Source organism: Triturus cristatus, chromosome 2_1 (genome assembly GCF_964204655.1).
Source record: "Triturus cristatus chromosome 2_1, aTriCri1.1, whole genome shotgun sequence".
Taxonomy (NCBI): domain Eukaryota; kingdom Metazoa; phylum Chordata; class Amphibia; order Caudata; family Salamandridae; genus Triturus; species Triturus cristatus.
In genome coordinates, this window is record NC_140581.1 from 514,593,916 (window position 1) to 514,621,667 (window position 27,752).

The 27,752-nt window shown below is 45.6% G+C and overlaps 1 protein-coding gene across 7 annotated transcripts in view; it reads right to left on the reverse strand.

Annotated features, from left to right (window-relative positions):
• SSBP2 (single stranded DNA binding protein 2) overlaps window positions 1–27,752 on the reverse strand; it is a 787,338-nt gene that overhangs the window by 238,554 nt on the left and 521,032 nt on the right. For all 7 annotated transcript variants that reach the window (XM_085632417.1, XM_085632415.1, XM_085632414.1 and 4 more), the window contains exon 5: window positions 9,361–9,450. In XM_085632417.1, coding sequence (XP_085488543.1) covers window positions 9,361–9,450 — 90 coding nt within the window. The remainder of the gene's footprint in view (window positions 1–9,360; window positions 9,451–27,752) is intronic.

Consider the following 27,752-nt stretch of genomic DNA (forward strand, 5'->3'; position numbering starts at 1 on the left):
TATCTACTGTTTCACAGAGGCCCTATTGTTGGTTTTTCTTTTTCTTTTCTTTTGTCTCCTAACTGGTCTGTGTACTGACATATACACCAGCTCATAAAGGGCATAGGTGTGTGAACATGATACATGGACAAAGGACACAGCTGCTCCCTGTAAGATATCCTAGTATGTTAAGGTCTTGATGACAAGATCAAGAGATCAGAGTCGGCTGCATCTTAAGGAACAGGGTTAAGAATGGGGTTGGAATCCTGGAAGTGATTTACTGTTGCTTTAACCCTGCTGTTTATAATAGCTGCTGTTAGATGTTGCAGATGATTGAAATATGCACATATTGAGAATGCACTCATAAATGTATGGGTTGTTTTGTTTGAATGTCATAAATGCCAATAAAGAAGATTACACACAAAATAACAAATATCTTTGCAAGCCTGCACCACTAGGCACTCAAGTGTGGGGTGCTGGGTGAGAAAATCCAGATCCCCAGTACAGGTAGTGGTGCCAGGCAATCTGTCAGTTGAATGGTTGCCCGAGCAGGGGTTGGCCCGGTGCCCGAGAGGGTGTTGGTGAGAGCCTTATTAAACGGAAGTAGAGATTCAGAACTACTCTGACCAGACTGAAGTACCTCAGTTAGTACATTGGTCTTGACCTCTCGAGTGGAAAGTTGGAGGTCAAGCATCTCTATAGCGCTCTGCATCACCATCGGAAATAATGCACTCTCCTCAGTGATAGGGCCCCAAGGCTAGACCAAGTAAGTGTCTGAAGAAGTATCAAGTCCACTGGTGCCCTGGTGAAACTCCTATCAATTGCCCTCATGAAAGTGTTGAGCATGTTCATCTCAGTATCATATGCTCAATTATCTGAGTCTGTTGTAAAACGTTCATGGATAAAGTGTGCCTAGCCATGGAGCAAAGGCACCTTATCAGAGTCTGAAGGTTCCAAGTATTTTGAGGCAGAAGTGGAGCCAGGCACTCCCTTATTCAAGGTCTGCACTGCGCCTTCTGAGAGTCAGACAGCACTATGGTTTGGCAGTCATCTGCCATTGGTGAAGTTTATTCCGGGTTGTGGGATGTGGTGCCACAAAAGGGTCCGCTATCGAAGTCAATATTGACCCTTGGGTGGATTCAGAGGCCCAAATGGTGCTGAGAGAGGACATGCTAGCAGAAACCCAGTTTGGGGTACTCTTAGGGCCCATGGACACACCAGAGGGAGCTGGCCTTGTGCCAAAAATGTGTAACTCCTTTATCTATTGAGGAATTAGCTGGGGACTGAAAACTCAGTCTGTAGCATGATGGGATCTAGAAGCAGCTTCTGGGTTTGAAAGGCACAATGATGCCCTCACACCCTCTCAGGAGACGACAAGGCTGTCTAAAGCTTGGACTTTTTACTTTTTTTCTTAGATTTATGCAAAGACTTGGACATCGACCTGTTGTGGGGAACGGTTTAGGTAGCCAAATCTTCCCAGTGACTTCGACCGAAGTGGAGCCTTTTAATGTTTAGGATGAAAAGATTTGCCTCTCACTCTCAGATGGCTTTTGGATGCATCAAGGTACAGTCGCTGCAGGACTTTGAGTTGTGGTCCTACCCCAGGCATGCCACATGGGGGTCTGTCACAGACATTTGTTTGCGGTATTCCCCACAAGGTTTAAATCCTCTTGAGTTTTGAGAGGACATTTCTCTTTCACACTGGTAGAGATTTTGTAAACTTGGAAGAAACGCAGACTCAAAGAGACCAGGGTTAGCTCAACAACTGTGTAGGTTGATGCAGAAGGATAAGTTACTTACCTGTAATCCTAGTTCTCTTCCAGGGATATCCTCATCAAAGTCATAAGCACTGAATATTCCCGCCCATGTGCGGGGATCCCGAAATAATAAAAATTATATATGGAAAACGTATATATACAGCTATATATATATATATATATATATATATATATATATATATATATATATATATATATATATATATATATATACACACATATACACACACATATATCATTTTTTCTTATACCAATGCAGCTCCCATCTAGGAGGCTAAACAATGTTATAACACACAAAGCTGCATTTGCAAATATATATAGAAAAACACAAGAGGGCAAGTAGCACTTGATCTCTGTTTTTAATGAGTAAAAACTCATGAAGAAAAAACACTGCAAATAAATCAGACATTGTTAGCCTACAGGTTGCATTGTAAACCAATAGCACAGGAAATGAAAGCATTTTCCTACAGAAACTGGCACGTGCCTTTAAGGCAGCCATGACCCCTAGCTTCCCATCATGTCTCAGGGGTGACAGTTAGGTCAGTTCTTTGCGTAACCCTGACGAACAGGGCCCAAAGATATTCTTTAACAATGAATACAATCTCATTTGCCTGGGCGGAGAGTGGGTTGCTTATGACTTTGATGAGGATACCCCTGGAAGAGAACTAGGATTACAGGTAAGTAACTTATCCTTCTCTTCCAGGGGATCCTCATCAATAGCCATAAGCACTGAATAGAATAGCAAGCCCAATCCTCACCCTGCAGGCAAATGAGAGAAAGAGACTCAACATACAACAGTCGCAATCAGCTGTTGAACAGATTCTTCAAGGAAGCCTGGCCTACTTGTGTGTCTGCTCTGGTGTCTGAATCTAGACAATAGTGCCTCGTAAATGTATGGAAGGACCTCCAAGTCGCCGCCTTACAGGTTTCAGATATAGGCACATTATGCAGAAAAGCAGTCGTAGCCGCTCTTCCTCTGGTGGAATGCGCCTTGAGAGTAGATCCAAGAGGCCTCTGTGATAATTGATAAGCTAGCTTTATACATGAAACTATCCACCTGGAGATGGATCGCTTTGAAGCTGGAAAACCCGTTCTGATCGACCCATAGTTAACAAATAGTTGATCAGATTTTCTTGGACATGGACCTTTCCAGGTAGAATTTTAAAACTCTTTTCAGGTCCAGAGTGCGCAAAGCCCTATCAGCTGGAGAGGAGGGATTAGGGAAAAAAGTGGGCAGAGAGATCTGATTTACAGGAAAATCTGATACCACTTTGGGGAGGAAAGAGGGATGAGTCCTCAATACAACCCTATTATGATGGAAGACGGTATAAGGTTCATTAGAACAGAGGGCTTGTATTTTGCTCACTCTACGAGCTGACGTGATCGCTACCAAGAAAGTCTGCTTCCAAGAAAGTTGTTGTAATGTTGCTTTGTGTATGGGTTCGAAAGGCGGACCCATCAATTTTGAAAGCACCAGGTTCAGTTCCCTGGGTGGTGAAGGAGGCCAGACCGGAGGATAGACCTTCAGACCCTACAAAAAATCTTTAACAACCTGCAACGGAAAGAAAGAAGGTTGAGAAGGTGAACGCCTATATGCAGTGATAGCTGCTAAGTGCACCTTAATGGAAGGAAACTTCAAGCCTGCTTTCACCAGGTAAAGCAGGTATGGAAGGATAGCCTCTTCCTGTCCTTTGGTTGTGTTACAATTGTTTTGAACACACCACATATAAAAGCAATTCCACTTACACGCATATGAGTGTCTAGTGGACGGCCTTCGTGCTTCCTTTAAAATAGACATGCAGTCCCGTGGCAGTCCTAAATGGCCATACTGGAGGACTTCAGGAGCCATGCTGCCAAGTTCAGTGAGGGAAGGTTGGAGTGATGAATCCTTCTGTTCATCTTGGACAGCAGGTCTGGTCTGCACGGCAGCCTCCTGTGAGGGCACTCAGACAGGTGCAGAAGGTCCGGGTACCACCATTGTCTCGTCCAGCCCGGTGCAATCAGTATCATCCTCGTGTGGGAATGAGACAACTTGGTCACCACCTTCGGAATGAGAGGAACGGGTGGAAAAGCGTACACAAATGCCCCTGACCAGTCTATCAAACGAGCATTCCCTTTCGACCCTGGCTGGTAGAACCTTCGAGGCGAAGTCTCGGCATTTTGTATTTTCGTCGTCCGCGAAGAGGTCGATGGTGGGGCGATCCCAAGCCTGGAATAGGTCTTCTACGACTTTGTCTTTGAGAACCCAGTCTTGTCTGTCTTCGAAGTGACGACGGAGAGTCCCGCTTTCGCATTCTGGTCGCCCGGCAGGTGGACTGCTGTGATCGATAGGTTCCGTGCCAGGAGCCAATGCCAGAGAGCTTGAGCTTCCAGCGACAATATGCAGGAACGAGTTCCCCCCTGTTTGTTCAGGTAGCAGATGGTGGTGGTATTGTCAGTCTGTACTAAAATTTAACTTGCCTGAATCAAAGGGAGGAAAGCCTTGAGGGCCAGGTGAACTGCTCTCAGTTCCAGCATGTTGATGTGATAGGATCTCTTTTGGAGACCATACACCTTGCATCTGGAGGGATCCCATGTGGGCTCCCCAGCCCTGGAGGGAAGCGTCCGTGATCAGTGTTTGAGAGGGAGGTGCTCGGTGAAAAGGTATCCCGACTTGCATATTCTCCTTCTTCATCCACCATGGAATGGAAGCTCTTGCTGCGTTTGAGAGACTGATCTTGTCGTCCCAGCGAGCTGTTTGCTGATCCCACTTGTCCTCCAGATCCTGCTGAAGAGGACGCATTCGTAGTCTAGCATTGGGGACCAGGAAGATGCAGGATGCCATCGACACTAACAGGGAGGCAATCCTACGAACCGACAGCCTTCTGTTTCTCAGAACAAGCTTGCATTTCTGTATGATGGAATACTGTCTCTCCTCCGAAGGAAACACTTTTCCTACTTCCGAGTCTACCAGAGCGCCTAGATAATGGATTCTCTACGTTGGTTTGTCGAAGTTCACGTGAAGGCCCAGCCGGTGACAAAGCTCTAGGCATTCCAAGAAATGACTCCTCGGGCTGCGCGGTGAGGGACCCTTCAACAGCCAGTCGTCTATGTACGGGTACACGAAGATGCCTTTGTGGCGTAGGGCGGCTGCCACTACCGCCATGCACTTCGTGAACACTCTGGGAGCTGACTTCAACCCGAAGGGTATTACCTTGAACTGGTAGTGAGGGGATCCCACCAGGAATCTCAGGTATTGTCTGTGATGCTGATTTACAGGGACGTGAAAGTATGCATCTTGCAGATCCAGCGAACACATCCAATCTCCCTGCCTGAGATGTGGATATATTTAAAGGAGAGCCAACATGCGAAACTTCTCCTTTCTGATTGATTTGTTGAGTGTTCGCAGATCCAGAATGGGTCTGTCCTCCGCTTTTCGACCCTTCTTCTTTACTAATAAGTATCTTGAGTAGACCCCTCTCCCTCTTTGAGATCTTGGCACCTTCTCTATGGCTGACTTTAGGAGAAGGGTGGCCACTTTGTTCTGTAATGTTTCAATCTGGTGACACAATGATAGAACCGGAGGGATTGGGGGAGGATGGCGTTGAAAATGTAGAGTACCCATTCTGTAGCGTTGCCAACACCCACTGATCGTTTGTGATAGCTCGCCACTCGTCAAGATGATTTGCAACACTTCCCCCCCCCCCCCCCCCCACTGGAGTGGTGAATGGTGGCGGGGGAAGCGAGCACTCAATGCTTGGTCTGCGTCTTGGCGGAGGTGTTAGTCTGATGCTGGTTTCCTCTTCCTCTGGAGGAACGCCTGCCCTGATATTGAGATCCTTGTTGACCTTGTTTATCCTGATTTTTCTGCCAATGAGCGGTTTAACCCCCTGTTGGGAGGATCGTCGATTGTAAGGCCTGACTCTTTTGCGGAATTCCTTCTTGTTTTCTCGCCCACGGCCTTTAGTGTGTCTAGCTCTGTTTTCATGCGGGACATCTCATCCGTGTGAGCCCCGAACAGAGATGATCCACAGAAGGGAAGATTCAGTATGCGCGACTGCGCTTCTGGCTTGAGCGCTGCGAGTCGGAGCCAAGATTTTCTTCTAGCGCATACTCCATGCGCATAGGCATGCGCTGAAAGAGTAGCTCCATCAGCTGCAGCGCTGATAACTTGGTTAGCCACCAAGCTGCCCTCTTGCAAGATCTCCTCAAAGTCCTTGCGGTCGTCCTGTGGCAACTTCACTGAATCGTTGTAGGGAGTCCCACAGAGACCTGTCGTAACGGCCCAAGAGAGCCGATGCACTTGAGACCTTTAACATTGAGGCTGATGTGCCACAAACCTTCCTTCCCCATGAATCCTGCATTTTACTCTCCGTGTCTGGTGGAACAGCAGAGGAGGAAGCAATAGCACGAGTCTTTTTTGCTGCTACAATCATTACAGAATCGGGAGGGGGATCAGATCTAAGAACGAGTGGATCGCCTTCTGGCAAGCGGTACTTTAAAATTCTAGCTGGCGCGGTCTTAACTGTCACCGGGGTAAGAAAAATGTCCATCACTGGCTCTATGGGGCCCGGTAGTAAAGGTCTAGATGCTTCCCTTTGGTGTAAAGTCTCAAAAGTCACAGAGGCCTTACTCTGACGAGCCGGCATAGGAATGCCCAGCTTTGCTGCTCCTCTGCCAAGTATGTCCTGAAAGGTGGTAACGTCATCCACCGGAGAGACCCTCGACGGTGGACTGTCAGACGAGAATAGGTGAGTAGTCTCTGTGGGACGTGCGTGTAGAAGAGGATGAAGAAGTCGAGGATCTGCGTCTCCTCCTCCTGCTTCTAGATCTAGATCTCCTTATGTGTAAGTGCACAGGTGTGCGGCTGTGAGTTCTGACTCTTGCAGGAGTACGTTGCCTGTACCAGTCAAGCAAACGGAGATCTGTGAAGAGGGCTCTAGTAATGCTGCGCCCCTGTGTCTGGAGCCATGGCCCAGTGATGCAAGAGTCTGTTCCATGTGGTGAAAGTTGGATGGAAGGTGATCTTCGCCTCTCTCGCCCTTCAGGAGACCGTGTAGGGGGAGGAGAATTCGCCCCATCCTGCGCAGACCTGGACGGAGAATCTTGGTGTCCTCTGGACACTGGACTGCCAGACGTCGAGATAACCACCTCCAGAGACCTTGATGTGAAGCCTCTGTGAGATCTAGGAGAACCTGTTCTAGACGTCGGGAGTTGGTGAAGAGGATAGACTCACTAGACGTGAGGCCTCTTTAGACTGGTATCTCTACTTAGATTAGGAACGCCGCTGCGCCGACTGCCTTCTCGACGGAGAAGCCTGTCTCGACATAGACCTTCTCCTCTTAGATGGAGGGCTCAATCTTGTAGTTGACCGGGCTCTCGACGTCAAAAGTCTACCTGACGTCGACAGAGTACCATGCTTCGACGTCAGTCGCCTTTGTTCGGACGATCGGTGTCTCGACGTCGACAGGCAGTGTGCTGCCGTCGACGGAGAACGCTGCTTCGACACCAAAGATCTTTGCTGTGACATCGGAGATTTCTGCCTCGACGTCGACGATGCAGTGTGGTGTATCGACGTCAAAGATCTTTGGGTTGACTTCGGTGGAGACTTCTGGCTCGACATCTAAGATGGTGTCCTATGCCTTGACGTCGAAGATCTCTGGACTGATCTTGTCGGAGACCTGTGCCTCGACGTCGATCGCCGTTGATGAGGTGACAACGGAGTGATGTGCCTCAACGTCGAACGCCCAGCCGGCGCCGACGGAGACTTGTCCCTCAACGTTGAACGTCGCCTGGTTGACGTCAACGGCGCAACTGTTACCTTCGTCGACGTGGATTGCTTTCCCAAGGTCTTCGACGACGATTTCTTCGTTGGCGGCAGCTTCGACGTCGATACCGACGCCAATGGAGAACAGGTCGGGACCTTGCCTCTCGACGTCGCCAGAGTTCTCTTTTTCTGCTGCCTCACAGGAGACCTACCTCTTTCGGAGAGACCATAAAGTCGAATTCTCTCCCTGTTTTTGATGGTACTTCTCGACAGCTTCTTACACTGACGGCAGTTGGAAGAAGAGTGAGACTCAGGGTGGCAGAGAATACACACAGGGTGGTGTATGTCTGATCTGGCCTTCTTGCCACAGGCAGGCCTGGGTTCAAATAAAGAAGGCATTCTTGAAGAAAATAAACCTTTTCTGGAACCCAAACAAGGTATCACTCTCACCCCAAAGCAAAAAGATGTTGAGTGAGAGTACAAAAAGTAGAAAATGATCAGTTATTTTTTGACAGAAAGCCAAAAAAAGGAAGAGCTGTGAATCCAGGGTCCTGACTGAAGGAGCCGAAAAGAACAACTGACCTAACTGTCACCCCTGAGGCATGATGGGAAGCTAGGGGTCATGGCTGCCTTAAAGGCACAGTGCCAGTTTTTGTAGGAAAATGCTTTCATTTTCAATGCTATTGGTTTACAATGCAGCCTATAGGCTAACAATGTCTGCTTTATTTGCAGTGTTTTTTCTTCATGAGTTTTTACTCATTAAAAACAGAGTTCAAGTGCTACTTGCCCTCTTCTGTGTGTGTGTGTATATATATATATATATATATATATATATATATATATATGTTTTCCATATATAATTTCTATTATTTCCGGGGTCCCTGCACATGGGCGGGAATATTCAGTGCTTATGACTATTGATGAGGATCCCCTGGAAGAGAAAGAAATTAACCCATGTCAATGCGCATGGGTGGTGCTTATATAGGGCCTCACGAGTCACTTCCAGAGAGGAGTGAGGTTAGCACGGAGCAGCACTGTGCCACTTACCTGCATGCCGGGGTACAGCTCAACAATTATTCAGATGCAGTCTGACGCTTGGGGGAATAATGAAAAAGTGAGGAATCTGCAGTTAGAAGTCTATCAAAAATAAACATACTGGCTCAGGCATAGAATATCTATGGAAACTTGTCCTATAGTCCCTTCCCGTCCCCACCTTGCACTCGGAGCTCAACAAAATACAATATAAATTAACTGATTTTCAATGTTTACGAATAATTGCAAAGAACTGCAAGTGTATCCCTGACGTTTTCGACTTTTAGACCTATCTGAATTTCAGCATATGATCCTTTGCTGACAAGAAATAGATTTCACAAAATTGAAAATGATTAGCCTGTACATAACACAAATGATTTTTATATCAAATTCTAAGAACCAGGTAGTGCACAACAGTCATATAAGCCGTAAAATGCTGCGACACAGTTTGCCAAAAATTTGCAATCTTAACAAAAATAATTATGGGTAGGTTTCCAGGTCCATTTCATCGATGTAGATAAAACTTAATAATAACTGTCTGACGCATGAAAACAAATTATTCACAAGGCAACAGTAAAATATTTCTTGCGAGGGCCACGAAGGCTGCCTCAAATAATACATTTTTTTTTTGCTCAGCGTCAGAACGTTCTCAGTAGTATCTCAAGTAAATTATGCACTTCCCAGCCTTTGTCTGCAATGTACACTCCCATGACGACAGCATATTGTCCGATTTGAGGGCAATTTTATAGCAATCTGGCCGGCACAGCTGAAAATATTCCCAACCCTCTAAAAGCCAAGCTTTCTAGACTGCGGTGCAAACTGTACCTGAAAGAAGCCAGGCGGCACGGGCCCCACCGGCATGCCGTCTCCTGGGGGCATGTTTCCTAGCACCGGACTGGGCGCTGCCGCTGCACTCTGAAAAGAACAAAGGAAAAGCAGCCATCAAACACTAGCACCAAACACTGCACAGCCGGCATCTCTTGTGCCCAGCAGTAACTTTACACCCCTAGCGCGGGTTTATCGTCACACGACACACGCTTAATGTTGCTGCTAGACTCCATAACACTTCAACACTATCATCCGCACCCACCGAACAATGATAGACACAAGAAACTTGCACGGGCCTATCAAAATACTGCGAGTTCCATTGAAAGAAAGAGGGCACTACCATGATGACCTACAGATTTCATTATATAGATATGACCGGCTTGGTGTCCTAACATTTTGTCTGTGCGGGGTGGTAACTGAGCGAGTTAAACCTCTGCAGTACAAGCGAATATACAGACATAAGCTAGAAAACAACCAAGCATACAGCAACCTGGGCACAGAAAGCTAGACTGGCCGCCACGCGAGGGGGGAGGCAGATTGTAGGGGCTGTGCATTTATACACGTCTATTTCGCAGCAATGACTCTCATATTGTACATTTTTGGGGGCATTTACAGATGGTTCTGTTCTTCAAACTCCTATTCCTTTTGCAACTTGGCTTATCACCGATTTCTTTATATCTCACAAAACTTTGGGTTCGTGAGATAACACTATCGACACATTTTTAGGTATGGCCTAGAGACAACTTTACCCGTCTAGATGCCGCCACAAAATACAGTCATAAATAAGAAGTGCATACATGTATAAACACATTGAACGGTTATGGGATACCCATCCTCATCTATTTGACTTTTCAACTGTCATTCACATTGTGGTTCCGTCCACCACAGCGCACCGAGAGTGATGACATGTTTTCTAATCACATGTACATATCCACATAAAAAGAAGTGCACCTCAGTGCCAGGGCTGGTGGGCCACTACTTAACCATTGCTTTTTTGTCCATTTTTTCATTTAATAATTCTAGTGTTCAAACTATCCTGTGCATCACAATTACAAAGAGTTTTATATCAGATTTACGTACACCTGCCAAGAAGCACACATACTTTTATATTAAAATTAAATGCGATGGTATATTTTTCAAAAAAATATTGCAAGCATTTTGGTCCCAAGTTTAGACAGAAGCAGGATTTCTTTTTTCTTTTGTATATCATATGCTTCTAACAGAAAAATGCAAAACTGTACCACCTTCCAAGGGCAGATTATTTTTTTAAATCGCCATCTGCCGTGCCTTACATTGTGTACAGAAAATGTAAACACAATAGACAAGATGGAAACAAGCATGTGGCCTTTTTTCCTCGCTTAATAACAACGTTTTTTTCCAAAAAGCAGTGTTGCAAGTATGGCTAAGAGTTCTGGTTCTTAAACGTCTAGCACAAAAAAAAACTAAAAATCATTGAAATGTCATTTTCTTTATACTTTGCTCTTTAAATAGACATGATGAAGTTCCTCATGAAGGAGTTATTCCCATTATAGTCACTTGAGATGGATAAAAGCTTAGAAGGAGTAAAGACGTAGGCGTGGGGAAGTACTTTTGTTTTGCCAAGATCACGTTGTGACGGGGGAGGTGGAGACATTTCACTTAGTAAGGACCAGGAAGAAACCGTGTTGAGGAGGCGATAGTTATACAATAACTACCACAGAGGTAAGGGCTAGATTAAGGAGCCCTATTCAATGTATCGACATCAGGCGCAAAACACTTATTGGATCGAAAAGAAAACAAGTTACTTACCTGTAACTTTGGTTCTCCAGTATTGGTAACTTTCATAGATTCCCATAGCTTGCATCATTCCCCCGTCGTCAGAATGGGAGCCTCGGTAAATAAAAAATACCATAGCAGTAGGTACAAAAGAGAAAGAAAGGCTCAAGCCTCATCTCATTTTGTAGCATATCCACCTCTTTCTGTAAAAGAGACCAAAATAATACAACCACCAATCAGATTAGCCTCACCCCATAGAACCCTCCTGAGAACCTCAGAGCCTCAGATTTTCGTAGCCCTTGTGGAACAATATAACAGAATATGCTGAAGGCTGAGCTTTCCCAGGGGAGGAGGGTGTGCGCATGGGAATCTATGAAAGTTGCTAATACTGGAGAACCAAAGTTACAGGTAAGTGACTTGTTTTCTTTCTCCAGTACTGGAACTTTCATAGATTCCCATAGCTTGTATCAGAATAGCTAGCAGTTAGGAAAAAAGGAGGCACATTTTGTGTAATAATACATTGCATCACCTTGCATGTATATCAGCATGAGAAATAAAAGTTACCAAACACCATTCAGTAAACATCATCAGATACAAAATGTGCGAACCAATAACAGGAAGGAGGGTTAGAAGGGAAAGTTCACAGCTCACTGAAAGATTCCTCAGAAAAGCCTGTCCCACTGCAGCATCGCTCCGCGCTGAAGATTCCAAGCAGTAATGTGTGGTGAAGGTATGGGCACTGCTCCATGTAGCTGCCCTGCAAATGTCTTTGATCGGTACTCCAGCGAACAGAGCAGCTGAAGAGGACACTGATCTTGCCGAGTGCGCCCAGACCTGCTCTTCTAGGGGCTTACCAGCCGCTTGGTGACAGTAGTGGATTGCGCTGGCAATCCATCGTGCAACCCCTTGTTTTGAAAGGGGAAAACCTTTGCGAGGTGCACTGAAGGCGACAAAGAGCTGAGTAGATCTCCTGAAGTCCTTGGTGCGTTGGATATAAAATTTTAAACACCTTTGAACATCCAGAGAATGAAGAGACCTCTCCGCTGGAGTTGTCATTCTAGGGAAAAAAAGACTTCAAAATGACTGGTTCATTCAAATGAAAACCCGAAGGAACCTTCGGGATGAATTTTGGATTTGTCCTCAGGATAAGAGTGTCTTTTTTGAACTGCAAGAACAGATCCTTAATAGTGAGAGCCTGAAGTTCACCAACCCTCCTGGCTGATGTTAAAGCTAGGAGGGCCACCTTCCATGAGAGAAATTTAAGATACGCCCTATGAATTGGCTCAAACGGAGGCCTCATGAGTTGAGCAAGGACCAAGTTGAGCTGCCACATGGGTGGAGGAGGTCTAACTGGAGGGAAAACCCTAACAAGTCCTTTTAAAAATTGTTTCACGATTCTCGCAGACCAAAGAGAAGGGCCTGAAGATGTTCGTCTGAACCTAGAGATCACCGCCAGGTGAACCTTGATAGAAGAATGGGCAAGACCTGACTTGGCCAGAGACAAAATGTATGGCAAATTCTGATGAGGAGCAGAAGAAAAAGGATGAATGTTCTGTTGGCGGCACCACAGGCAGAAACGTTTCCATTTTGAACGATAGGTCTTATTCGTACTTGGTGCGCGGGCCTGAGCTAGCACCTCTACATTCCTGAGGGATATTCAAGCCCTGAAATTTTCTCTGCTCAGGAGCCACGCAGTCAACTGCAGAGAGCTCGGGTCCGGATGTACCACTTGGCCCTGGGACATCGTCAATAGAGAAGGAATTGGACGCAGGTGAATTGGATGATCCTGGGAGAGCTGGAGAAATATGTAAACCAAAACTGGCGGGGCCACGCCGGTGCCACTAGAATCATTCTGCAGGGTTCTGCTTTGAGCTTCCTGAGTAGTCGTGGGATTAGCGGATTTGGAGGAAAGGCATAAACTAAGGCGCCTGACCAGGCCATCGAAAGCGCATTCCCCAATGATCCCTGATGGTGTTCCCTGCTTGCGTAGAACTGGCATTTCCTGTTCTCTGGAGTGGCAAACCGGTCTATGGAGGGTCTGCCCCAAAGATTTAAAACTCTCTCCAGAGTGAGGTGATCCAATTCCCACTCGTGGGTCACAGATTTGAGACGACTTAGCATATCCGCTGTCTTGTTGAGGGCACCCGGAAGATGTTCCGCCAAAAGTGAAATTTGGTGACCGATAATCCACTCCCAAATCTCTTGTGCTTCCTTAGACAGCGGAGGAGACCTTGTTACACCCTGCTTGTTCACGTAATGCATGGCCGTCGTGTTGTCTATACTCACCAGGACGGTGGATTTCCGAATCCTCGGAAGGAAAGCCTGTAAAGCTAGATGAATCGCTTTGAGCTCCAGTAGGTTGATGTGGAGAAGACGTTGTTCGGGCTGCCAGCAGCCGCTCACTTGAAGGTCTTGCAAGACCGCTCCCCAGCCTTCCAGAGAGGCGTCCGTGGTAAGTATCAACGGAGCTGGAGTGACTGTGAAGGTGAGACCCTTTGAGATATTGTCTTTGACCATCCATCATCTGGCGCACTCTTTCATAAGAGGAGTGATGATTACTTTGTCGTTGAAAGAGCCTTCTGCTTGGCGCCACTGTAAATCCAATTGCTCTTGGAGCGGGCGAATACGAAGTCTGCAATGCGGAATTAAGGGAATGCAAGATGAGATTGATCCTAGAAGAGATTTGTATAGGCGAACAGACAATGATCGTCTTGTTTGCAAATGACGGGCGGAGGTGATCAGTCTTTGCTGTCTTTCTTCTGATGGAAAAGCTTTGCAAGAAGCCGTGTCCAGAATAGCCCCCAGGAACTTGGCCGACCTGGAAGGACAGAAGACTGACTTGTCCTTATTGAGTTGAAGTCCCGGATGACTGAAAAGTGGAGTGCAGCTTTCGACTGCTTTTGAAGCTGCCTGAGAAGAAGGTGCTTTCACCAACCAGTCGTCCAGATAAGGAAAAACCTCTAGCGATTGTTTTCTGAGAAATGCTGAGACTGGGGCCAAGACCTTTGTGAATATCTGCGGTGCGGATCGGAGTCTGAAAGGAAGGACCTTGAATTGAAAGTGGCTCTTGGCTACTGTAAAGCATAAAAACCTCCTGTGGGCAGGGTGGATGGGAACATGGAAGTATGCGTCCTCGAGATCCAGAGTGGCCATGTAATCCCCTGGATTGAGAAGCCGCAAAATGTCCTGTAGGGATACCGTCCGAAACAAGAGTTTTATGAGATCGGTGTTGAGCTCCCTCAGGTCTAAAATTGGGTGCCATTTTTCTACGGTCTTGCGAACGAGGAAGAACCGGGAATAGAATCCTTTGCCTCGTTGAGACAGAGGTACTGGCTCTATCGCTCCTTTGAGAAGTAGTTGGTGAGCTTCTATACATAGAAGGTGTAGATGTTTGGATTCGGTGGCGCGAGGGGCTCTGGAGGGTGGACGGTGTTGAAACTCCAGTGTGTGGCCAAATCGAATGATATTGAGGACCCACAAATCTGATGTGATGAGCTGCCAGTTGTGGAGGCACTGTGATATCCTTCCCCCCCCCTGGTGTTACAGGGGGTGATGGAATAGTAGACAGAACCGGGAAGCCACTATTGGCGATTAGAAGAATCTCTCCGCTGGCGCCCTTGTCGTCCTCTAGATGGTTGGCGAGAGAAGGACGACGATTGGCCCAGTCTTTGAGAATACTGGGGCCTGTAAGACTGAGATTGTTGCAAATAGGAGGAATAGCGCTGCTGCTGGTATCCACCTCTGTATGAAGAAGAACCTCTTCCTCTCGCACCACGGGAAGGTACCTTGTGGTATTGCAAAGTCCCAAGGGACTTCGCTGTTTCCGTGTCCTTTTTCATGTCCTGCAGCGCATTGCCCACATGCTTTCCAAAAAGCATCTCACCATCGAACGGCAGATCTAGGATTTTATTTTGGACTTCCAGGCGAAACCAAGTGGCCCGAAGCAAGCCTTGCCATCTAAGGACTGCCGCACCTGCCAAAGAGCGGAAAGCAGTGATAGCAATGTCCATTGCGCAATCAATAATTTCCGAAGAAGAACGCTCTCCTTCCTCCAGGATTTTCTTTGCCTCAGCATTCGAGCTCTCTGCTAGCTGGTCCAAATACGGATATAAGTCGCACCACATCTGGCGATCATATCGTCCCAGAATCGCCAAGACATTAGCAGCCCTGACCAGGAAGTTGGACATAGAAGAGAACCTCTTACCCACATTATCAAGACGCCTACCCTCCTTATCCGGTGGTGTAGTAAGGGGCGCCGACGGATTCTTTGACTTCCTTTGGGCCGCTTGAGAAATTACAGAGTCCGGTTTCGGTTGGCTAACCAGACAAGCAGGGCTATCCTCCGGAGCTTTGTACTTTTTCTCCAGTCGAGGAAGAACAGGCATGACGGTAGCTGGAGATTTCATTACCTTTATCCCCTCATCCCAGACATGGCCCACAATTGGGATAGAACGGACAGACATTTTATAAGGCTCTTTCAAATCATAAAGAAAACATTCCGACTGTACTGATGGTATGGGAAGATCGAAACGTTTGGATGCTCTTTCCATTAAATTGTGGAAACCTCCTATATCTTCTGGAGGAGAATCCGCAGGATCCGGAGATGGAGAAGCGGGATCCGGAATTATATAGTCATCCCATTCCCGATCTGGGACTGAGATTGTGCCCTGGTCATCATCCGATGAGTCATCATGAACTGTGACTACATTTTGTTGAGGTTCCATTGGATCCGGAACCGGAGCTTGTGGAAGAGGAGGAGAAACAGGAGCAGAAGATTGAGGTGGAGGTGGAGACACTTGCACTGACTGTTAGCCGGAGGATTGAGATGGAAATCTTTTCCTATAATCCAGCAACATGAATTGTAGATCAGCAATCAGTGAAGACGGCATAGCCACCATGCCCTGCTGCGACTGTTCCTGCCTATATGGTCCTTGGTCTATATAATAGTCCTCAGAGTCTGAGTCCTGATATTTGACACGTAATTGGGATGGGCTATATGCATCCCCGTAAGGACCCTCATCTTCATCTGAAAACTCCTCCTCCAAAAGGAGTGCCGGAGGTAGTGGTGTCACTCTACGAGGAGAAGTCATCTCCGGTGTAATCTGGCGTCTTTTTATTGAAATTGCCACACTTTGAATCATCGACGAGGTAGTCGACGGTGTAACAGTCGACGACGAAGGAGTGATCGTCAACTGAATCGTCGTCGAGACCATTGTCAGTCTCATGCTGGAAGCTGTAGATGTTGTCAACGTAGTCGTCGTCGCCACCATCCTCGTCGTCGTCGTCAACGTCGAGGTAGTCATCATCGTCAACAACATGGAAACTGGTATCTCAGGTTGCAGCGTCGATGAAGTCGTCATCGACGAAGGCACTGGAGACGACAAAGCTCTCGTCGACGAGCCCGTCGACGGAGCTGAAATCATCGTCGGTTGATTCTTTGACGCAGTCGTCGACGTACCTGATGCGGTCGTCATCGACAGGCAGATTTTCTTGTCAGCTTTCCACTCAGGCAGGACGGAAGCTGGTTTTTTGAACAGTTTTGGCTTCTCAGAAGGTGGAGGTGAAACCGAAGGCACATGGCTCGCCTTCTTAATAGAATGTGCCTCAGAAACCAGTCCTTCCCTCTCCTTTACACCTCGGTGAGGAGATTTTATGGGACTGCACCTGTCAGACCTATCAGAGGTCTTTTGTAAGGCTTTGGCAGGGGGGTCAGAAGAAGTTGAAGGTGAAGACCTACCCCTTTTTTGAGATCACCTCGAAGACGTCGCAGAGGAGGCATCATCACTGTCACTAGATACCGGGTCTTTCCGTGACTAACTTTTGCAACCAGGTGAGCAAACGTCCCTCACTGTCTCTCAAGGTCTTTGAAGAGAAGGTCCGACAGATCTTGCAGGCGTTGTGGTCAGGGTACAAACAATAAATACCTTCCTTAGGTTTGTCGCCACATAAAGCCTCTTTTTTGAACAAGTAGCACAGGCTTTGAATAAAACCTCCTCCTTGTCAGACATCCTGAAGAGAAACAGTTGAAACAGTTGAAAATACAGAAGTTGAAGAGAAATCTGAGCAGAGCTCAGTGGAGACTCCCTTGCACAACGCGCGGTAGAAAATCTGAGGCTCTGAGGTTCTCTCAGGAGGGTTATATGGGGTGAGGCTAATCGGATTGGTTGTTGTATTATTTTGGTCTCTTTTACAAAAAGAGGTGGATATGCTACAAAATGAGATGAGGCCTAAGCCTTTCTTTCTCTTTTGAACCTACTACTATGGTATTTTTTATTTACCGAGGCTCCCATTCCAACGACGGGGAATGATACAAGCTATGGGAATCTATGAAAGTTCCAATACTGGAGTAATGGTACAAACCCACTCTTCTATTGGGTTCCACAGATTGTCCTGGAGCGGAAATGCAGAGTACCATCTAAGTATCTTAATGGGTTCTTCCCTCCTCTCAAGGCTACTTTCAGCAGTTCAAGCCTTTGTTTACCATTTCCAATATTTGCAGTGACCCCTGCAGCTGCCCACTCTCTTCTCACACATACATCAGAGTATACTCACTCAAATCGTCCCAGAACTTTTTTCGAAAATGTCAAACAGCAATCAGCTATAGCACCCAAGCATTTCGAAACAGTCACCTCCCCCTCCTGCAACGATCTGGCTATATTCTTTACGGGATAAAACTAAGCTCATCAGTCGTGAGCTCGAATCCAAGAGGGCCCTACTTACACCATCTGCAAGTGTGAATGTTCCTGCCCTCTCTGAGAGTCTAAAGCCACTTAGTATTAGTACCAAGAACATGGCCACCTGGAGCTCCTTTTCCCCCTCACTGAAAACAACATCTACAAAACTCTGTTGAACATTAACCCCTCTAATCATTTCAGCGACCCTTTACCCTCGTCTGTCTTCAAAAAAATCAAGGGTGCCCTCATCCCCCTTTAGACAAAGATTGTCAACGCCTCCATGTCTCAAGGCAAGATCCCAGAATGTTTAAAAGCAGCTCTGCTTCCTGATGAATTGAGACGCTTAAATCGTCGCGGTAACGGATCAGATATTAACCTATTCCCCTTGCTGCCAACATATCCAGGACGAGTGAAGATCACTTGTACACCTATACATACAGGACTGAATTGATAAAAGTCCCCTCCAACCCTGCCTCAACCAGTGGTACACCATACAAATTGTGGAATACAAAACTACCATTAGTCCCCAGATACGGTCCTGAAGAGACCCCTTATACATTGCGGGTCAAAACGCCGTCGACACAAACTAAGAGAGAGCAAGATAGACTCATGCTATTGTTGAATGCCTCTCATTGTTTTTAAGACCTTCCTTGAATTCCTTTTCACTTAATTTTCACCTTGAAGGCTATGATCACTGCACTGGGTTCACTTTTTCACTTCTATAAATGTGCTATTAGTATTTGAAAAAATCTGTGACCTTAATTGTTTTCTATAAATAAATTGTTAATTGTAAAATAAACTAATTTTACTTCGGCTGAAGTAAATGATGTCCAGGTTACTGTTTCGAGTTTAATTTAAATCATTATGTTATTTTCTGATTAATTCGGTTTTGAGTATATAAATTTGTACTCCTCATTGCAAATACGCTATTTCAAATAAGTTCCTTGTGGACATTGTTATTGCTTAGTGTAAAAGCAGCTCAGGTCTCACCCATTCTCAAAAAACCTGATGCGGCTAGATCTGACCTCAACAACTTTCGTCCCATCTCCAGCATCCCTACTCTGGCCAAGCTCCTTGAAAAATGCGTCCAATCGCAACTCTGCTCACACATTGAGACTTTTAATCTCTTGGATCAACATCAATCGGGGTTTAGGAGCGGTGATAGTACTGAATCCACACTTCTTCACATCATAGACAACATCCTAAAATTGTTAGACCATAACGAATCCGGTCTACTAATCCTCCTTGATCTCACCTCGGCATTGGACATGGTTAATCACGACATCCTCTTAGCCATTCTGGAACACAGGATGGGCCTTTCAGGTCAGGTACTGCAATGGTTTGCTTTCTTCCTAAGAGTTAAAGTGAACCATACGATATCCCAAACAGCCGCAGTCTCCATGGGGGTCCAGCAAGATTCAGCACTCTCCCATACTCTTCAATATTATTCTGAAACCACTAGCGAGCGCTCTTAAAACCATGAACATTCTTTTTCATATGTATGCGGATGATACGCAACTTTAGCTGAAAATCAACTCTTCGGAACACATCTCACTCAACTCTTCCCTGAGGATTACCCAAAACTGGCTAACTGAGAACCATCTCCTGCTCAACACTACCAAAACTGAATTCCTTTTCATATCCCCTCCTAACCCCCCCCCCCCCCCCCCCCCAAGATTGACCTCTGGATGAAGCACCTCACTACCTTCAACTGCTCCCCTATTATCATCGATTCAGCGAAATCTCTCGTTATCACCCTAGACTCACACCTGAAAATGAAGAAAAACATTAGTATGATGTCTAAGGGCGCCAACTACCAAATTAGGCTTCTTAGAAATCTAAAACCATTCCTCCAAGAGGACCTCAAGATGGTGGTTCAAGCGCTTGTCCTGGCAAGACTAGACTATGGTAGCGCGACGTTATGTGGCCTCCCAAAACATAACCTTGGCCCCGCTCAGGGCTTCATTGAATGCAGTTGCTATACTGATCACTGACACAAAAAGAACTGATCATTTCTCCCCAGCTCTAAGATCTCTAAAGTGGTAACCCTACGAAGCAAGAATTCAACTAAAGATTGCCTGTCTAAAGCACAAAGCCCTGCACTTCAAAACCCCTGGCTACCTGGCTCAGAAACTAGTACTATCAGGAGGTGGGGCGGGGGGGGAGAGGGGGGGGACAGACCTTCAAGAAGTGCAAATGCTCCATTATTGAAACCCCAGTCTTTTCGCAAAAATAGAACAAGACTTCGAGCCTTCTCAGGTTCGCCACCGAAGATCTGGAACTCGCTCCCTCCGGAAATACGGGGAATTCCTTACACAGCTGCTTTCAAACATGAAGTAAAAACACTCCTAATGGACAGGTTTGTGTCGTATATAACCATTGGTCGTCTATTTTCTTCACGCACTGTATTATCCAGGATTGACTACCTTATTGTACCAAGTAATTATCGTTCGCATCCTTGTACATTTTTATTACCTTATTATGTTATCCTCTATTACCACCTTACAATGTTCCCTTTTACCGTGTTCGCCTCTCCTATTACTGTGAAGCGCTCCGATACCTCTCGGAGTCTTGTTCGCGCTATACAAAACTTTTTAAATAAATAAAATTTGGTTAGGTGTTAAACCTACTGTTATCGTATCTCATCCACATTCACAAAGAAAGTAGACATTTTAATGCAACACCCAAGTACAACAAAGAACAATGTAATAGCTCATCAGTATCTAATTAAAATACGGAGAAAACGATATGCAAGGAACAATCTGGCAAGGATTCTTCATTGTCAAAAATATATATAAATTAGGACTTTAGAACATTTTAGTTCTATCTTGTTTGACTTACTTTGTGCAATGAGGCTTTTAAAAACATGTATAGTACCAGAATATTTAGTTCATTTTTAGGTCCCGCGCCTAGCATTGCAGTGCGCAACACTGCTCGCGCAGCGTGAGACCTCTTGTAAGGGGGTTTGAAAACGGACCTAGGAAAAGCACACGAACAAGCGTGTGCTTTTCCTTTTCTGCCACGCTATTGGCCTTTGCGTGCGTCTTTTTAACAAAGACAGCACGCAATTGGCCAAGCGCGGGCGCATTGCTCCGACCATGGTCTATTGGTGTCGGTTAACCGCACCGCCGCCATGTGGTTTCAATTATCGTGCCCAGACACGGGCACGATAAGTGAAACCACATGTCTCGCTGTGGCGCGCGCGCACCACTCGCGGGCTTGTTTGTTTTACAATAGCGATCGCTTTCGCGATCGCTTTTACTGCCGCTTGTTTTAAGATACGTTTAGGAAAGTTTAAAATTAGTCTAGTATTTATTTCAAGTTCTGCAGTTTGGAATCGAGTCAACTTGAACAGCACTTATCCGATTTTCTGCGCGGTCATCATCGGGCCAATCGTTTACAGTGATGTTTTAATTATGCTTTATTTGAAACAAATCCTACCTCGTTTATTTTTGTGGTTTAACGGCTCCGGACGAAGGGGGATAAATATATCACTTTGTGTGCAGACTAATTACTGAGATTCATGCACATCAGCAAAAACAGAGGCTTGTGGTCGGCCATTTCTCATCACATTCTCTGCCTTTTTCGTCATCCCGTCACTGTAAATTGCATGGAATGGGGCTCGCACAAAGCCTCCATTTACCTGTGAACTGCTCCTCAGGAGCACGCTGCCCCCAGCAGAAAATCAATAAAAGATACCGTTTAAGAGGAGTGTCTGGGACTCGGAGTGTGTGCCAAACTGTGTCAGTTACTATCTGTAGTTTAGTATCTAAATGGTGCTTTCATAGTAACTGTGGCTAAAAAGATGTTTCGATTACTTGAAATCGACTTTCTTATAAAGTGAAACATACACATGCAGGTACGCACACATGCAGGTACGCACACGCGCGCACGCGCACACACACACACACACACACACACACACACACACACACACACACACACACACATTCCTAGCAAGATTTTTCTGTGTTTTAAATGCTCGCTGCTGACATCTGCAGTTATGTAATGAAGGTCATCAGTTCACATCCTGGCAGGGCCAACTCAGACTTCCAGCTTCTAAGGTGGATGAATTGAGTAACATTACATTGGATAATAGTAGTTCCTTTTAATTGTGTTGTGAGTGCGCCTGCTTGCCAAAATAGACAGGCACGTTAACGCATGCATGCAACACAGAGTCAGTGAGGTCAGTTGTGTGTCTGGAAAAAAGGTCCTTCATCAATAGGTGGGTAAAGGTACAGGTCTCAGGAGATCGGACCTTCTGATACTTTAATTGTTATAGAGCACAGGCGGCTGTGGACCAGTGTCTCTGACGTAGCCTTCTCACCCTATCCGCTGTCGTAAACGGGATCCCATAACCGTTTTTGGCTGTCAGAACAACAGTGTAAGATAAGTCAGTGAGTTAAGCGCTCGCCCCCGACATCTTTTGTTAGTTGCAGGTCAAGAGTTCACATTTCTGGACGGATTATTAAGACTTCCATCCTTCTGAAGTTGATAAACCAATTACCAGAAAATTGGGGAATAGTCATAGCTTTTAGTTACACGCCTTTGAAAGGGCAGGACTGCTGTATGACTGAGTGCACACAGAGCAAACTGTCACCTTCATTTCATGTTATCTACTGTGATTGGGTTTCTGGAAGCTTTCAAAATAGGATTGCCAAACCAACTTTGATTCAACCAGTCTCTTTGCTTTTGTGACTGTAGCAGTAAAGGCCTGCCGATCACTGTGCCACTGAATGATCTTGGTACTATGCAGAAGACTTTCTTAGAGAGCAGTGTTGGGTTACTAAGCGTTTCTCAGCATTCTATTGTGATACCTGTTTGTTTAATGAGAGTCCAGACCTTATCGTTATGTGGTCCTGTTCAAAAGCCCCTACTTTCTGGCCACTTAGATCTTATCTCAGCTTGAAACTCTGATATAAATTCTCGAATCTACTCCATATGTTGCACTAACTTTGCTGGTGAAATAAAAGGTCCAGTGGCATGGCTCGCGGTTGACGAGGCGGGTGCGGGGTGTCGAGGGACGGGTCACGCTGTGGGGATAAAAAAAAAAATAACTTACAATGAGGCCAGGTCCCGCTGTGGGGAGATAGCTGTCCACCTGCTGCCCTGCTATGGTCATCTGAGCTGTGCCCTCCCTGCTGCAGTCAAGGCGCTCACTCGCACGCTCACACTTCGTGGATCACATCTAACTCTCGCCCTCACTCTCCACAACTCTAGACTCTTGTGGTGCCTCCCTCTTTCTCCTCTCTAACTTAGGTGCCCACCGCACAGACGTACTCCTTAACTCTGTTACTGCTACATCTCCTCTCTTCCTCTTTCCTCCTTTTCTCCCTCTGTGGTTGCCCCCAACTCCCTCCACCTGTTCTTTATCTCCCCACTCCGCTGTAGATTCGCCTTCCCCCTCCTCCCGCCGTTCTACCCTCTGTCCCTCTACCCCCTCCCTCACCCCCTCCAGTCTTACATGTTCCCTTAGCCCTCCAGCCCACCCCCACACTTCTCGTTTTTTCTATTTCCATCTCTCTTTCCTCCTCCATTCCCCTCTCCCCCCTCCCGTGCCCCCCGCCTTCTCTGCTTCATCATTTAATGCCTCAGAACGAATGTGTGCTTTCAGCTGGACTCGTATCAAGAGGCTGCGTTCTCTCTACCTAGCACTAAAATAAAACATGTCTCTCTTTCCTGACCCCTCCACCTCCCACAGGGAGAGCTCAGGCGCAACCTCCCCTACTCTCTCTCTATGTGGCTGTACATTTGTTCTTAATTAGTAGATGCCATATCACCCTCATCTGCGGCATGTTGCATTTACTGCCCGCCTTTATCCCAACAGATATATATATATATACTCCGCTCCCAGCTCCATCGGGTAATCGTACCCGTAACAGACTACAGCACTCGTGGGGGAGCGTTTAGAAGATTTTATTCACGAACTCCGGGCATACAAGACGCGTTTCGGCACTTAGCCTTTGTCAATTTTTGCGCGAATCGCCGCAGCCCTTTTGATTATTTATATATACAAACACATCAGTGGTATCCGGTATAGCAACTGAAAAAGGACCATTCAGTGAAAACAATTGTCAAAGTTCCACCATCTTTAAATAACAGGAAGCGGAATTTACAATGCAATAGATATCGCATTTCATGTTATACATGTAAATTCAATGAAGCTCTATATGAGCTAACCCAAATTGCATTCATACATTCTTTGCAACTATTTAACATAGATAACAATCTCGCCCATGAATGGGCCGATGTAAGATCTTTGCAACTGTTATTATACCCAACGGTCTCGCCCATAGATGGGCCACCAACTTGGATTCTACCGGAATAACCATTTTACAACATCTTTTCAGTTATATAATCCATCAGCATCTATGATCACACAAATGAACGTTCCTCATAATTTTCTCATAAATTCCATAAAATTATGCCAAACAAAACAAAAACAAAAATAATAACAAAAAATAGAAAGAGATTCAAAGTTGACAAGTTGGAACAACCACCTGGTTGCAGATACGACGTTAAATAATATCAACCCAAATGTACAGCAAGTTCCTCACTGCTATTCAAACCCAGCGGACTCTTACTTTGCAGATCTATGATACAGCGTGATTCTAAGCGCCTCAATTTCTGTATCCTGTCTCCGCCCCTAGGATTGACTGGCACATGGTCTAGACAAAAGTATGTCAAGAGGTCCCTGTTCCGACAGTGTACTTTGTTATAATGTCTCGCTACAGTTTACGATTCATCAACATTATTAATCGCCCTCATGTGTTCTAATATCCGTATCTTAACCGGATGAATTGTGCTTCCAATGTAACAAAGCCCGGAGTTCGTGAATAAAATCTTCTGACCTCTCCCCCGCGAGTGCTGTCGTCTGTTTCGGGTACGATTACCCGATGGAGCTGGGAGCGGAATGTTGAAGCGGGAACACCCCAGCTTGCCGTGCACCCGTTCTTGAGTGCAACTGGCTGGTTTTTTGTTATTGTTATATATATCTATATATCTATATATATCTATATCTATATATATAGATAGATATTCATCCCCAAACCCTATTTTTTCGCTCTTGCCTGTCTTTCTCTTAAACCTACAGGCTGTGCAATTTGTTTAATAAAGTTCTGCAGTTTTTTTTTATGTCAACCCTCAGGTCTTTCTCCATACCAGCCCTGTCCTCGTATGGTGTCAGTGCCAACCACTGGCCCCCTGCACCTAAAGTGGGCTGAACCCCAAATGTTTTAATGCAGCCCTCACCACCACTTTCACCAACACCACTGCACTTAGGGGTGTCATGACCAGATAAGAGATATCTTGTCATTAAGCCTAGTAGTAGGCGAACATTTTATGTCAGGTGCGAAATGGATTGTGGAAGTGGATTTAACCCTCTACACCACAGCACAAACGGCAACCCAAGCTAATACACAGTCCCTTGTTAGCATGCAGGAATGTAAGCTGTGCGGCCAAACTACAGTCCAGTGTTGTTCCAATTCCTGGATAGCCTGCTCTATATTATTGCATATAGGTCGATTATTAGTGGGTACCTTTGCGTGCGAGGCGTCTATTTATTGTTGCAAATAAAAATGCAACTAAAAAGCATAGTCATTTTCAATACCAACTGCTCTAACTTTAACAAATGCGAGACCTATTGCATTGCAAATGCTTGTTTAGACACGTCTCTGGCCCTGCTGACATTACACCCAGGATCAGAGATCCCACTGGTTCTATGCACTTGAAATACTTTGCAGATGGGGCTTTGAGGCCCCATGTGTGTCCTAGAAGCTGCAGCACCCCGAGGAGACCTGCTATGGACGGGGATGGGGGAGTTGAAGTCCTTTTATCCCAATGTCCGTTGCCTGCCTCATACACCTCGCAACAGAATCGCAAAATGAGAGTTCCGATTTTTGAGTCTTGGAATTTGACTTCTGTAATATTTTAGCCTTTCTGAATAATGTTTTTTGTCATGTAAATTTTATTGGCATGGTGAAAGTGGTTCTTGACGACCAAAAACGCAATTTCCCGTCTTACGGTCCTATGGTGGGTACCACTTGTTTCTAACCTCTAATGCCACCCTAGTGTCCCAAAAATCTTCGTGCTTTATTTCAACCTTGCTTATGAGGCTTTTACATCAGGGAGAACATACAGACTGCGCCAACGCCGGAGGTTGTGCCAATCTGGGACAAGTTTCACAAAAGACCTCACTGGTATTTAGGGACACCCAAAGCAATATCACAAACCACCACGGGAAGCTATCAAAGACACAATGCGATAAGGTGACAATTTCCCAGTCTCGCTCAGGGTTGACAATTATCAAAATGTGTAAGCATTTCATTTTTGTGTTTCACTTTAGCTGAGGACTTAGTAACTGCAGGAAACACGAATGACACTGCTCAGGAAGGAAGCTAATGAGCCCCCCTTCCTTCAAATACCATTAGCAGATTTCCTGAGTGCAGGGGGGGCCATTAGCAGCAGACTAGATGGGGCTTCTGCAAACAGGCGACACTGTCTGTATAAATATTCACTTCCAGAGGCCGCTAATCGAGTGCCAAATTCCAGGTGCCTCTGGACCACACTCCACACGGCTCTCTGGGAAGGCGGAATAAATTACAGATGCAGCAGCAGGTTAGAAGTTACAGATCCTGTGGGTTTAGGTCTCTAATATTCATCCAACGCTGATTTCTGGTGGTACATGTACATGACAGTAAGTTGGTCTGTTATATATATGCGCAACTGACAGGAGAAAATGGGGCAATCATTAATCACTACTGAAGAAAATTATTTTGTCTACTTGACAGTGCAGACCATCTACAGAGTATACTTGGATTATTTACTACTTACTCTCTTGTACCTCTCAGGCCTCTTTAGGGACTATCTAGCTGCAGATTCCTTACTTTAGAATGTTCCCCAGGCGTCGCACTGTAACCCAAAAACTTTCTGGAGTATCCCTGCGTCCTGCATCCGATATAAAAATGGGGAAAAAGTGAAGATATATAAAAGTATTTTTGGACCCAGATTAAAACCAGGGAAAGGGAAATATTCAAAACGGACAGCAGCATAGGTTCTGCAGCAGAGCTATGTCCAGGTCGATGCACTCTGTGTACATTATCACTCACTAGTACTGGACATTGGTGGAATGGTCAACAGATAAAAGTATGGCCAACTTTCCATCGCATGGAATGACACAAGTGGATATGTAGCCCAGTGACAAATGGTCAGATTCACAAAGATCACAAATGCAGGTCAGACATTTATAATTCACAGGTTTCGTCCTGCACGTTGCACAGCCTTCTCTAAGATTCACAGCAAATTTCATACAAGGTGAAAAATGCCTTACACTACTTTACCACAAAGTATAGAGGTGTTTGTGGATCCTTTATGTCAGGTTTACACACTTGCATCACCTTACCTTCCACCTTCTCTTGCTATACGATGCATTTGGAAGCAATCACTCTTGACTCCATGCAGGGAGTCAAACCAAAAAGCCTTAATGCAATATGGTACAATATAAATTGTCAGGACAGTGAATATATTGGGTAGGTAAACGAAGAAAAGGTTGAGAAAGGAAACTTTTTCCTTTTTTTCTTTTTAACAGTGCCTCCCCAAACCTTCTAAACACCTGTATCACTTCTAATCCTAAATGTATAACGCCAGAGTTTCTACAATAGTGGGTTCACTGTACACTTTAGACCAGGCGTCTCAAACAAGTAGCTCGTGGGCTACTGGTAGCTCTCCAGCTACCTGCAAGTAGCTCTCTTGTGTACAGCCCAGGATATTAATAAGAAATATTGTGCTAAGTTGGATTAATATATGTATACCAAATTTGTTTAAATGTGTACACGATACGAAAATGGGTATATTTTCAGAACACATAAGCTGATGTTCGAAGACAAATGGCAGATTTTTCAAAATGTACTTAAAGGTATTGTTTGAGTGATAAATCATGAGGTGTTATAAAGACTTACTACT